General features: G+C 42.6%; 2 protein-coding genes across 3 annotated transcripts; both read right to left on the minus strand.

Moving 5' to 3' along the window:
- Positions 1 to 2,643: 2,643 nt before the first annotated feature.
- LOC136423083 (salivary glue protein Sgs-3-like) lies at positions 2,644 to 7,253 on the minus strand. Its single transcript, XM_066411102.1, has 3 exons — positions 6,882 to 7,253; positions 5,981 to 6,224; positions 2,644 to 4,364 (listed from the first exon to the last, which is right to left on the minus strand). Exons 1-3 carry the CDS (start codon positions 7,113 to 7,115, stop codon positions 3,547 to 3,549), a joined length of 1,296 nt encoding a protein of 431 aa, XP_066267199.1. The 5' UTR covers positions 7,116 to 7,253; the 3' UTR covers positions 2,644 to 3,546.
- An 83-nt stretch (positions 7,254 to 7,336) lies between these two features.
- LOC136423084 (squidulin-like) lies at positions 7,337 to 11,762 on the minus strand. Of its 2 annotated transcripts, none has more exons than XM_066411103.1 (5): positions 11,619 to 11,762; positions 10,626 to 10,718; positions 10,121 to 10,250; positions 9,464 to 9,601; positions 7,337 to 8,581 (listed from the first exon to the last, which is right to left on the minus strand). In XM_066411103.1, the coding sequence occupies exons 1-5, from the start codon at positions 11,672 to 11,674 to the stop codon at positions 8,408 to 8,410; spliced, it is 591 nt and encodes a 196-aa protein (XP_066267200.1). In that variant the 5' UTR covers positions 11,675 to 11,762; the 3' UTR covers positions 7,337 to 8,407. The 2 variants fall into 2 exon arrangements, with proteins under 2 accessions (XP_066267200.1, XP_066267201.1); XM_066411104.1 differs by lacking the exon at positions 11,619 to 11,762 and adding an exon at positions 11,291 to 11,388.
- Positions 11,763 to 12,657: the final 895 nt, after the last annotated feature.

Genomic DNA, 12,657 nt, shown 5'->3' on the forward strand with positions numbered 1-12,657 from the left:
AGACTGTATGCAAGGTTATAATTCCCGGTGTATACCATTCTATTTCTATCTCTCTCTCTCTGACGTGTACACAAACACATGCACGCACTTTCAAACAGGGTCGGTTTTATACATACTAGCATTGATGTCTATATCATTTATACACCAACTATATTGATTGGCTAGGTGACAAGGCTAGGTGACAAGACATAAACTAGCTTGTACATATTGCCTAAATCATATGTTTTATACATTTTATTAAGCCAAACTCACCTTTAACTGTACAAAATACGCGTCAGTAGCAGGTAACGCTATATACCACTGTGAATGTTGACGGTAATAACTGTGGGTGTGGTTGGAATATTATATGGCTTATTATATTTGGCAATTTGGATAATTGATCTGGCCAGGCTGAAACACAAAAGATGATTTGATATGCATGGTATCATAATTTGTTTCGCTGTTGCTCATATTCTGATGCTGATGTTCCAGAAATAGATCCTTTGTTGCAATGAACAATAAAGGCATATAAGAATATGGTAATCTTAATGCCTTTGTACGTGTGGGGAACAACAAGTCCAAATGACAAATACTTTGTAATGCGGACAAAAACGTCGTGCAACATTATAATGACTAAATTTGAGTGAGTGTATTATAGTTTATTTTTGTTTCTGCATGCAATTTCATTTGTAATGATGTTGATCTAGTATAATATAAGTAGATAATTCTTATATTCTTGTTACCTCCACAAAAATGGATGTATAGTTTCTTTACTCTGGATGATGTATGGGGATATATCTTAAATAACTAGATGGATTGCGATGGTATTTGGTATGTGGGTGGGGTGAACCCGAAAGTGAAGGTAGCTTTTGGTCCTTCTGGTGGTTGGCCTTGGTACTGCAGCATCACTTTTTTCGTATCTTTCTTGCTGGACGTGCTGTGGTCTTGAACTTTAGGTGGCAGGTAGGCGTTGACATAAGGACGGAGTGATGTAAATTTGGGACTCCTAGCAGGTTGCTCCTGGTATATACTAGTACATACTAGTTTATTACGCATTTTCTTTGTCATGAGTATGATAGTAAAATGAGTCTCTCAAATATACAAAACAGATAGCTGCATTGAAAATGCCTATACTAGATGTATATGGGAGAACTTTCCCACGACATGTCCTAATTATATATCCATTGTGTTGCTGCTCACGCGATGCCACCGGGCACTGACCCTCACATCTACATTTGAGATAGAGAGATCTCACCTCAGGAATTCTTGTTTGATTTATGTAGGGATGCCATAAGTTACATATCTGCCGTCAAAGAGTATCTACGACAAACTCAAAACAGTCACAAGCTTAAGACATGAAAATCTCGTACGCCCTAAATTTGATGTCGTAAAGAAATCGTTTGAAGAATGGTTAAGATATGAGCTATAACCAAGGACATTATATAACATCATTGCTAGAACACAATTACTGCAAGCATTGACCCGTAGCATTTTGTGGTTGGCTCTAATTCAGCTGAAGTAATTTGTACTGAAGGTTCCTTACGTAATGTGCAATTGTTACATATTAAGTTGTGTTTTTTTTTGTCAGGGGAACCACAAATAATATATTGCTTTGTGTAGGGAAAAGATTAAGGTGAAAATCCGCTGTTGATTGTCCTCATGTATTGTTTCTGGCCAACAATGTGGTTTTAAGTTGTCGAGCCTCACACCGGGATGGAGTCGGGTCGAATCGGGTGATCTCGGTCACTATGATCGGGGTGTTTTCGGTTGGAATCGGGGTGTTCTCGGTTTGAGTCGGAATGACTTCGGACCAAGTCTAGGCTTCGAGTTCACAGCTTGAGTGCCACTGGTTTGCGTCTTGAAAACAGTTGTGACGATGCTCAATCGGCTTGGTTGTGTCAAACGACACATAACAGGAATCTGAGTGAATGAAAATGTATAAGACTACCACAATTTCAGAGTTGATAGAATTTCTGTCCTCACTTAAAATGACCATGGACATTCCCCTAAGGGACATGATTTAACCACAATTTGAGTTTCTAGAAATATGGTTCTGTGTTAGGGACATTTGAAAGACACCGTCAAATACAGCCGGTATGTGTCATGGCCGTACATGTAGGGTAGACACCCCGATACAACTAACTGGTCACCAGTGCTGGCGCGGCCATCTTTGATTAACGTCAATTAACCGCCAACGGTATCTGTGATGTTTGTATCTGATGTGACCTTCAAAACGTACCGAAGGGCGAATGCTGAAAACATCAACAGATGTGCCCCAGTTACAGTGCAGTGTAGCGTGAATAGTCCAGTGGTCAGTGACCCTGCCTCTGGACCAAGAAGCCGTGAGTTCCAATCCCGGCTGTTGTCGCTCACCCAACATGCACGCTACTAGAAAGGATTGCAGTCCCAAGAACGGGACGTTAACTTGCGGTCCACTGTTCGTTGTACTTGTCGAAAAGAGCTAAGGGAATTTCCCCGGTACAATGAACTTGTTAACACTGTACATAGCGTCTGTCCTCTGCCACAACCAGTGAAAGAGTACCTCCTCAGTGAGCTAATCCGGTTCGAGATCACTTTCATCGTTTACAGTTGTAGCAAGGCCTGAGATCAAATTTGAGATTATTCATTTTGACAAAAAACAACAAAACAACAACCAATCATAACTTCATGTTAACATCATGTAATAGACCATAGAGCTACAGATGCTCTCGTTGGTACACTGACTCATGTCAATATGGTTATTGCCATATTCCAGATAGTAATCTTTGATTTTCGTATTGTATAATATAATCTTTTACATTGTACTGGTGGTACATAAAGTTATGCATATGATTTTTATATCAAACCTACCTAATAGTTCTATAGCTGGCTATATTGGCCAGTCAATCTAATATGGATTTGATGAGATCTATGTTTCATATGGTGCCACTGTCCGTTTTTTGTATCGTAAATTTCATCACTATCATCATCATTATCATGAACCACTTATCAAATTAATGTTCTAATTTTACTGCAATACTGTACATATGATTATAATCTAGGGTAGATTAGATACATATGATTGTAAATACTGGAACACGAAACACATTTTATTTCCAAGTGTTCATTTAACCACGACGAAAGAAGTGTATTGTATTATCACGTCATCACGACCTACCCCATTAACTTTCTCACATTCACGGACGAACATAAAGTCACTTTCCTCTTAAAATCGCAGAACAATACAGCTTGTAGAAAAAGTGGGGCTTTTCGTCTTCGTCTGCTTCCAAAGAAAAAAAGAAAAAAAAACCCAACTTGTCTAGATATTAATAACACTAATATTTAGTACTAGTCTTTTGTTAAATCAACGTCAATCACTTTCCAGTCACATATTTGTCTCCTAGGCTTCTTGATATATAATCTAATGTATTAGGTAAGGATACATTCTGTCACGTATGCACTTCAGTGCTCGTTTTGTGAAAACCTAAAATAAAAAAAGAGAACCTTAAAGAACGTTTTGGAAGTTCTTTAGCCGGCTCGACATTATGTGATGCTGTCGACCACTCTTCTCTTCTAGATAGAAACAAACTAGTTATACGGACGCCTGTCCTTAGTCTTGTTACGAGACTTGTTCCTATTCTTCCTAGACGATGGAGAACATTTCTTCCCTTTCTTGTTCTTCTTACGGCGACACGGCAGGGTGGTACGAGCGGTGGTGGCGCTAGGAGGCGTAGTTGTGTTAAAGTCCGGCGGCATTTCGGTGATGTTAGTCGTGATGTTTGCAGGGGACTGGGTGGTAGTGTTGGTTGGGGGCATCTCTGTAACATTGGTTGTAGCGTTAGACGGACTTGGGGTTGTAACCTTGGCTGGAGATGGTGTTGTAACGTTGGATGTAGTGTTGGACGGGATTGGGGTAGTCACATTGGTAGGAGTTGGGGCTGTAACGTTAGTTGTAGTGTTGGACGGAATAGGAGTGGTTACGTTGCTTGGTGGCGGTGTTGTAACGTTGGTTGTAGTGTTAGCCGGCAGTGGAGTTGTAACGTTAGTAGGAGGCAGTGTTGTAACATTGGTTGTAGTGTTAGACGGGATTGGGGTAGTCACATTGGTAGGAGCCGGTGTTGTAAAATTGGTTGTAGTGTTAGATGGAGTTGGGGTTGTAACGTTGGCTGGAGGTTGTGTTGTAACATTGCTTGTAGTGTTAGATGGAATTGGGGTTGTAACGTTGGCTGATGGTGGTGTTGTAACGTTGGTTGTAGTGTTAGACGGCTGTGGGGTGTGAGTGAATGGAGGTACGACGGTTGTCGTCGGGATCCCTGGACAGTCAGTCTGGTCCGTCATCCGGAACAAGGCGGCGTCGATGCCCATTTCCGTCACCTCGTACACGATGTCCTTCATAATGTCCTCATCTGTATAAACATAGACACAAGGCCTCAAATTAGCGCACGTCTAAGAGATATTTCGTCATAGTGGAATGTAATAAATGTTGCCTTTACAGAGAAATACTTTTAATACCCCGACGTGTAGCGTACGTACCCCGACTTGTAGCGTATGTACCCCGACCTGTAGTGTATGTACCCCGACCTGTAGCGTATGTACCCCGACTTATAGCGTATGTACCCCGTCCTGTAGCGTATGTACCCCGACAAGTAGCATATGTACCCCGACTTGTAGCGTATGTACCCCGACCTGTAGCGTATGTACCCCGACCTGTAGTGTATGGACCCCGACCTATAGCGTATGTTCCCCGACTTGTAGCGTATGTACCCCGACTTGAAGCGTATGTACCCCGACCTGTAGCGTATGTACCCCGACCTGTAGCGTATGTACCCCGACGTGTAGCGTATGTACCCCGACCTGTAAGGTATGTACGCCGACCTGTAGCGTATGTACCCCGACCTGTAGCGTATGTACCCCGACCTGTAGCGTATGTACCCGACTTGTAGCGTATGTACCCCGACCTGTAGCGTATGTGACCCGACGTATAGCGTATGTACCCCGACGTGCAGCGTATGTACCCCGACCTGTAGCGTATGTACCCCGACTTGTACCGTATGTACCTCGACCTGTAACGTATGTACCCCGACGTGTAGCGTATGTACCCCGACGTGTAGCGTTTGTGACCCGACGTGTAGCGTATGTACCCCGACGTGTATCGTATGTACCCCGACCTGTAGCGTATGTACCCCGACTTGTACCGTATGTACCTTGACCTGTAACGTGTGTACCCAGACCTGTAGCGTATGTATCCCGGCCTGTAGCGTGTGTACCCCGGCCTGTAGCGTATGTACCCGACCTGTAGCGTATGTACCCCGACCTGTAGCGTATGTACCCCGACCTGCAGCGTATGTAACCCGACTTGTAGCGTATGTATACGTACCTCTAGTGTATGTACCCCGACTTGTAGCGTATGTACCCCGACTTGTAGCGTATGTATCCGGACCTGTAGCGTATGTACCCCGACTTATAGCGTATGTACCTCGACTTGTAGCGTATATGTACCCAGACCTGTAGCGTATGTACCCCGACCTGCATGTAGCGTATGTACCCCGACCTGTAGCGTATGTACTCCGAACTTTAGCGTATGTACCCAGACTTATAGCGTATGTACCCCGACCTGTAGCGTATGTACCACGACATGTAGCATATTTTGAAGATATTTCTTATATTGTTCGAACACCCTCAATTCCTGGTACTTAAATATTTCTGAATTCTTCAAATTGAATATTATCAATTTCATAGATATTTCCCATTTTGTTTGAACACCGCCAGAATTCTAAATCACGGTCTGTAAGCGTGAAGCGATCACAGTAGCGAACCAAAGCTATAATACGACGGACTAACCCTGTACCTCAACTTGTAACTTTGAGTTCATGTACCTTATCCGTTTACGTACACAACCCTGAAGCTAGGGTCTCGGAATTGGAGGGACCTTAAACTGTGGTGGGCAACCTCGCTTTTGACTCAGGCTGCCCAGTGTGGGCAACCTGACATTAAAAGTATTTCGAACCCTGTCTGTACTCACCCAGTGTCCGCTCTCTCCCCAGAATCCAGGCCATCTCGACTTTAAACAGACCCCAGACGAAGCTGACACATGACCAGACCACCGCGTAGCTGCTGTAGTCTGTGTCCAGTACCCAGTACGGCCCTTTCGGGAGAAAACGGGAGAATCCGATGGACAGCTTCGAAGGCACCCGAGGATCCGGTACATAGGCTCGACCTACAGCCCTCGCGACGTGGCCATAGCTGTCTATTCCTTTGGTAAAAACCTAAAGTAAAAAAAAGAAGTACAAATGTATTTGAAAGTAGTCGCATTGCTTTTTGAGGCTGTACTGTAGGGGCAGTGGGTTGTTATTCACTGTGTCTAGTAGGGCACGGTTTTGGAAGGTGGAGCCCATCTCTCTCCTTTCACCGCCATTTACCTCCCCAACCAAAGTAAGGTACGGGGGAAGTGAGGAAAATCGTGTGCAAAGGTACATCTGTGGCATGTCAGGGTATTCGAACCCAGGACCTATGGGTTCGGGGCCAAACACCCATTATGTATATGCCAACACGACACCACCCCCCAAAAAATGACAATGCAAATGTTTTAGTTTACAATGCATCTGACGCAAGTTAGTATATATAGTATATAGTGACTTCAACATTTGAATATATCATATTGGTACAGACGAATTAAGTCGGTGTGTTACGCCAAGAAGTGCTATAAAATACAGATTCAAATACCCTGCCGATCTAAAACAGTATACAAAAGGCTAAAATTCAGAATCTATAAGAATGTCCGAGTGGATATAACGATCACAAATTTGGCAGTTTAAGTAAGATAATAACTCATAGAGACTAGTCCGCTTTATTGTTCTAACCATGGGTCATCTATGATTCCATAAATGTTTCTTTAGACACAAATATGAATACATAATTCCTACCTTAATGCCGCCATGTCTATGAAGGTAGTAGTGTGCTTCGGCACACTTCAAGCTTCGCTCAAACGCTACCGGAAAGCGGGCGATCTCGTACCAACGGCCCATGTAACTCTTCACGCTAAAGTTTGCCTTGACGGGTAGGTCCGGACACTTCCCTTCTGAAACCTCCCCAAATCTCTGACCGTCGACAACAAAAACAACAGCCGAGAGGGCTAGGAGAAGACGCAACCCCGCCATGTTTTCTCCAGCTTCTTCCAAGGTGTTTGACACTGTTCCAAGAAACTGACAAGCTAACCTGGGCCCTGTCAGTTCACAGTGTACTTAAGGGTCGGGTTCATTGACCTGTATTGCAGCGTTTGCAAGTTGCGCGCTGCCCTACATTTGCCATCCCACTTAGAGCTACCAGGGGCTATGACCTCCATTTGCGCAAAAACAAGATAAGAGTCCACGCCAGGTCGTGCGTTTCCAGACAGAAGGGCATTCTTGAACTTTGTAAGACTTTTGGAATACATCAGCCATTTCTTCTTTATTTCAACGACATTTTCTTTATTGAAAATATTCATAATTGTATTATCACATATGTTTATCTTCCAATAATGAGGGATACTCAAGCTTCTGAAGATGTATTTATTTTGTGTTTGTTTGCTTGTTTGTTTGCTTGTTTGTTTGTTTGTTTGTTTGTAAGAAATAAAGTATAAGTATTCGTTCTACTTCCAATACTGTTTTGCCCGTGGTTTCATCGGTGTGTTTAGAGCCACTTAAAGACATATTAAACAAACTTACAGATGGTTTTCATCAAGGCGTTTAACGTCCTGGCAGTAGTTCAAGGAATGCTGGCGGCCATTTACCGGAGTGTCCGTCATTTTAGAGCGGAGCAAGATACATCAGGATTGGACACCGAGAAATGATATAAAACACTTAACACTACAGAAATCATGTTGTGATCATAGTAGAAAGCTGAACATATTTTTTTTCCCACCGGCAACAGTTAAACGGGTATCTCACTAGACTGCACCAAAGTGCACAAAGAAACTGCGCATGCGCCAACTTTGCGAATTTTTGCCAATTTTCCCTTGCGGTCACACTGACGTGCGTGACCTCTATGAACAAAATGGCCGCTCCTGGAATGTCACTCATTCTCAGTTTCGGCCAAAAATCAGATAGAAGATATCTTTTTAGAAAATCGCGGTGTTGCTTCTAAATTAAAAAGCAAAGGAGTGATTAAGATTCATCAAAAAGAGATTCGCAAGGTTTGCACCGTCTTATGCCAATTTGCAACTCGCGAATCTTTTGCAATTTAAAAAGAAATTGCGATTTCATGCGATGAATCGGCGCGGATTGCGCCACTTTGCTAATGCTTTTCGCAATTTGGCTCAGTACAGTGAGGTCTTAACACCTTATACAGTTACAGTATCATAAATATAAAGCAACATGACAAAATTATATTACTTTCCTTTTTAAATGTCTTCCTATTTTCACGTTTAAGCAGCAAAGTAAAATAAAATATATATATAGATATATTCCTTAGCTCATACTGTAACATTTAGGAGATTTACAAATTCCACAATGCTAATCTTTCCGTCTTTGTTTTTGTCCACGGCATCCATAATTGTTTGCACGATGTCTTCTGTAACCGGCTCCTCGCGGAAATACTCCTGAAGTCCCTGCTTCAGCTCCTCAACATCTATGAACCCGCTGTTATCCTGAAAGGGAGAAGTGTTGTATTTGTGAATACGATTAGGTCCAATTGGAATAGGGGGCCCCGGCGGGTAGTTAACGGACTGTTTTGGGGCACTTACCGGCGTGACCCCTGCGCGGCCCCGTGAGACACCCTGCGGCTGCCGGGCTATTTCTCCGCCCGACCGTGACCCTGAATCATTTCAACTCGTACTTAAAATCAGAGCGGGACCCGATAACAAATAGACGCCGTGAGCTAATCGTGCGAACACCGAGAGATACCCACCGGTACCCGGCAGTCTACCGGACAAATTTGTGACTTCGGGGCCCGGGCGGCCGGGACTACACCCCCTACGGGCACCGGCGCAATTGTGACCGTAGCATTACGGTGCATGTTGCCGTTATAGTACAGTTACATCTCCACACTGGTGTTCGGCCAGGTACTGTCAACGTGTTTCGCGGGGATTTAATTTCACGGTAGGGAGAAAATTAAGTATTCGCGGTGACTTTTTTTTGGTTGGCGGTTGATGCAAGGGGGTAGACGGACAAAAGACAGAACAAGCATTTTCGTGGTGGTTTAAGTTCGCCGTGATTAGGTTACCGCGGAAACCGCGAACATAGAATCACCGCGAAAATGTTGACATTTACAGTAGTGGAAGGGCTGTATTTTTTTCACTTGCGGTCTTTTTAAGGTCGGATGGGCCTTCGGTTGATTTTGATTCAGACGCATTTTTTCCATGTTGAACAGCATTTGTTTCTTCAAAGCATTTTTTTACATTGTGCTCAATCTTAGACTAAAACTTAGAATCTAAAGATAACAAGAGCCTTTAAACATTAATTTGACGAGAGAGTGGATTTTTGACGGATTATGATACAACATGCATGGTATGATATGATATATGTTGTACCTTGTCCATTTTGTTGAATGTTTTTAGCAGCGTCTCTGGGTCGACATTCCCGATGCTTCTGAAGTCTGCAACTAACGTGTCGAACTCCACCAGGTCCAGCTGGTTGTTACCGTGCCTGCAGTACTGCTCCATGATGGCCTGGAACATTTTAACGCCAGTTCACCTAAATCCGTTGTGTAACCCTATATTTGTTGCTTTATGAATTGTGTTATTGACGGAAAGTGTTAAATGAAACATCAGAAATGCAACCAGAATTGCAAGCTTGAGAGATCCCCCCCCCCCTCACACACACGCAAAAACGCCGCCATTCTCAACGGCACGGACGGTACTTTGAATTGCAGTATTTTTGTACCAAAAGTACCAGATTAAAAAAAAAAACCAGGTTTATAGCATAAGTGAAAAAGGTAATCAATGATATTGGCATGTTACAAAAAGAAATGTTGGCTGATTTTTTGCCAGATGTCAATTTATTCTTGCAAAAAAATTATCGGATTTAGGTAATCTAGTTTTACATATGTAGTCAAAACGTAATGGACAGAAAAAGAATATCATCCTCGCCATTATCAAACTAAATGTATGATAATGCTCTTACTAACAGTCTTAAGTTAATTCTAAGGAATACTGAATGAATTCGAAGGCGCTGTGTCTATCAGATACCTTAATTAGTCCTTCCGTCGGTACGGCATCAAGATCCCAGAGAGCGTCTTCGAGCTCAGAGGTGCTGATGTAACCGTCTTTGTCAATGTCAAACTTTCTGAAGATTTCTTCAACGTCTGGGGATGTCACTCTAAGACAATGAGACACTGCAATGTTAGTATCAAAAGTACACACTGTCGTATAAAAGATAACTATGAGCACTTTAACTACGGACTTGTTGATGATCTCTGTTCACAATAGAAGGCAGAGGAAAATGTCTAAGTATTTCACAAGCTACTTTAACAAGTAACTTTGTGAAATTGTGATTAATATGTTCTCTCTTTTGCGTTAGGAGTAGATGATTTACGACATGCAAACACTCAATTAAGGAATGGTCAGATGTTATAAATGTTAGTGCTTATGGTAGTTAAACCTGACAGGGTCATACATCTAGAAAGTTTTCATCCTATTCTTAAAAGTATATAGAATAATGCATAGGCAAATGACCGCTAGTTGGATCACAAACCTGATAGTTGGGACTGGGGCCGATGACGCGGTCGGCACAGTTGCATCACACACCCCTGCCATCTCGGGGATCTTCAGCAAAGAGGCACCGCTTCTGTGGCGTCAGCAAAAACCGTACAGTCATATAGTCTTACATAGATTGTAAGAGCTGTTTTATATTCCGCAATCTCGCTGTGTGAAGCTTGATAGTATGGTGTATGTATGTATGATATCAATGGACGATTATGATATCTGTTGCCCTGTTGTAAATGGAGAAGTAGAACTACACAAGTAAGACAACACGTCAATTCAGTGAACCTTGACTAACCACGAACCCGGAAATAGTGTATATATTGCCAAACACTTAGACATTCGTGTAGCCACAAGCTTAAAATCGCAGTACATGAGTTCAAACTTATGATTTGTTATCAATAGACATCATGCCTCTTCAGTATTTCATAAATGAAAATCACGTATTTGTACTGACGTTTGTTGTAATGACATAGTAAAGCTGCGCCGCCATTTTGAAAGTTAGTTGTAATGTTGTTCTACAAGTTGGCACAAATCTTACAAGAATAATGAATCGTGCATGTCACTGCCATCTCTAAACCCTCATGACTGCTATACATCTGTGATTAAAGTTTACAGTGTCTGTTCTGATTGTAGGTGACTGTATGTCGCCCTCACCTCTCGGAAATCCCTTAGACCTTGAATCTTCAAGGACGACGGCCGGGGACTCGCTACTTCGTCAATCCGGGAAATTCATTAATGCCTTTAGTATAGACATTAGGGTGTTCTGCATTTTTCTCTCATATATATCTGTCTTTGCGTTTTATCTTGTACCTTTATCATAATCTTTTGCAAATATAGTTTTAATCATCTGGACAATACACAAGAAATACTACTACGCAAGACCCTCTCTTAATCATTAACGGTTGTTCCCGAATTTGTGTGTCGCCGGTGGTTCAACCGCTCGTTAGGCATGGCTCAAAGGGATGACAACAAAAACAATTACCTTGGGACAGTGGACGCCATTTTCAAACTTCTGCAGACAACATGTTTCACGGACATTTCCCCCGAAACATTCCCCGGTGGAATGCCCTACCTGTCACGGTTGTGACGGCTCCCACGAGTCTTACCGTGCCAGGCTGGAGGCCTGCCCGCCTTACCCCGGGACCTCCTCCCCCTACCTTGCCCCTCGCGGGGCCGGGGTCATCTGGGGATATTTGAAGTTGAAGAAGTTGAAGACATGTTATCAATATTCATCAATTAGATTGTCTTCACTAAGACGTTTTGTTGCTTAAAGTTGTCCTAAAATGCTAATATCCGGTATACACGTTCAAATCGCCGGTTCATAAGTAAAAAGCATGTCCTTTCACGTATCGTTGGGACTTGACAACACACCGTGAAGTTGTTTGCTTTCCCATTTATTTCATGTTTCTTCATGGATGACGATGAATATTATGGGATGTGTCCACTCACGTGACTATGACGTAAATGTCATCCGCCATGTTGGATGATTAAAGCTTGACGTTTTAGTCTCTATCAGACTCCATAGTATGCTGGAAAAATAATATAAAATGGCCAAAAAGGCTGAATAACTTGCCATACGAGTTAGCTGGCCAGTACAATTGCAACACAGGAGTACATCTGTGAATAAGCAGCTACACCTGTGCTGCAGTACAATGTGAATCAGTCAGAATTAACGTTGGGTAACATAAATTCGGGATTTTTCCGATAGTGGTTGACTGAAATCAATCTAGCAGAACAATAAACCATCCTTTTTTTCTATTATTCTGTCAGTATCATGTACTATATTTGCACTAATCATATATATGCTAGATTTTGTCTCTAGTCGTGCTGACACCATAATATTTCAACTTGAAATTACCGTCCGCCGCACGCACAATGACGGCGCTGTCGGACAGGGGTGAACATTAATTCGGGAGAGAAGATTCGTCTTGAATATCTTACCGCTAATTACATTTTATACAGCAGCTGTTCGTTCCATCCTTGGCCTGAGTAGAGTGCTATGGATATAGACGTGTCCAAGT

The sequence above is a fragment of the Branchiostoma lanceolatum genome, chromosome 17 (genome assembly GCF_035083965.1).
Source record: "Branchiostoma lanceolatum isolate klBraLanc5 chromosome 17, klBraLanc5.hap2, whole genome shotgun sequence".
Taxonomy (NCBI): domain Eukaryota; kingdom Metazoa; phylum Chordata; class Leptocardii; order Amphioxiformes; family Branchiostomatidae; genus Branchiostoma; species Branchiostoma lanceolatum.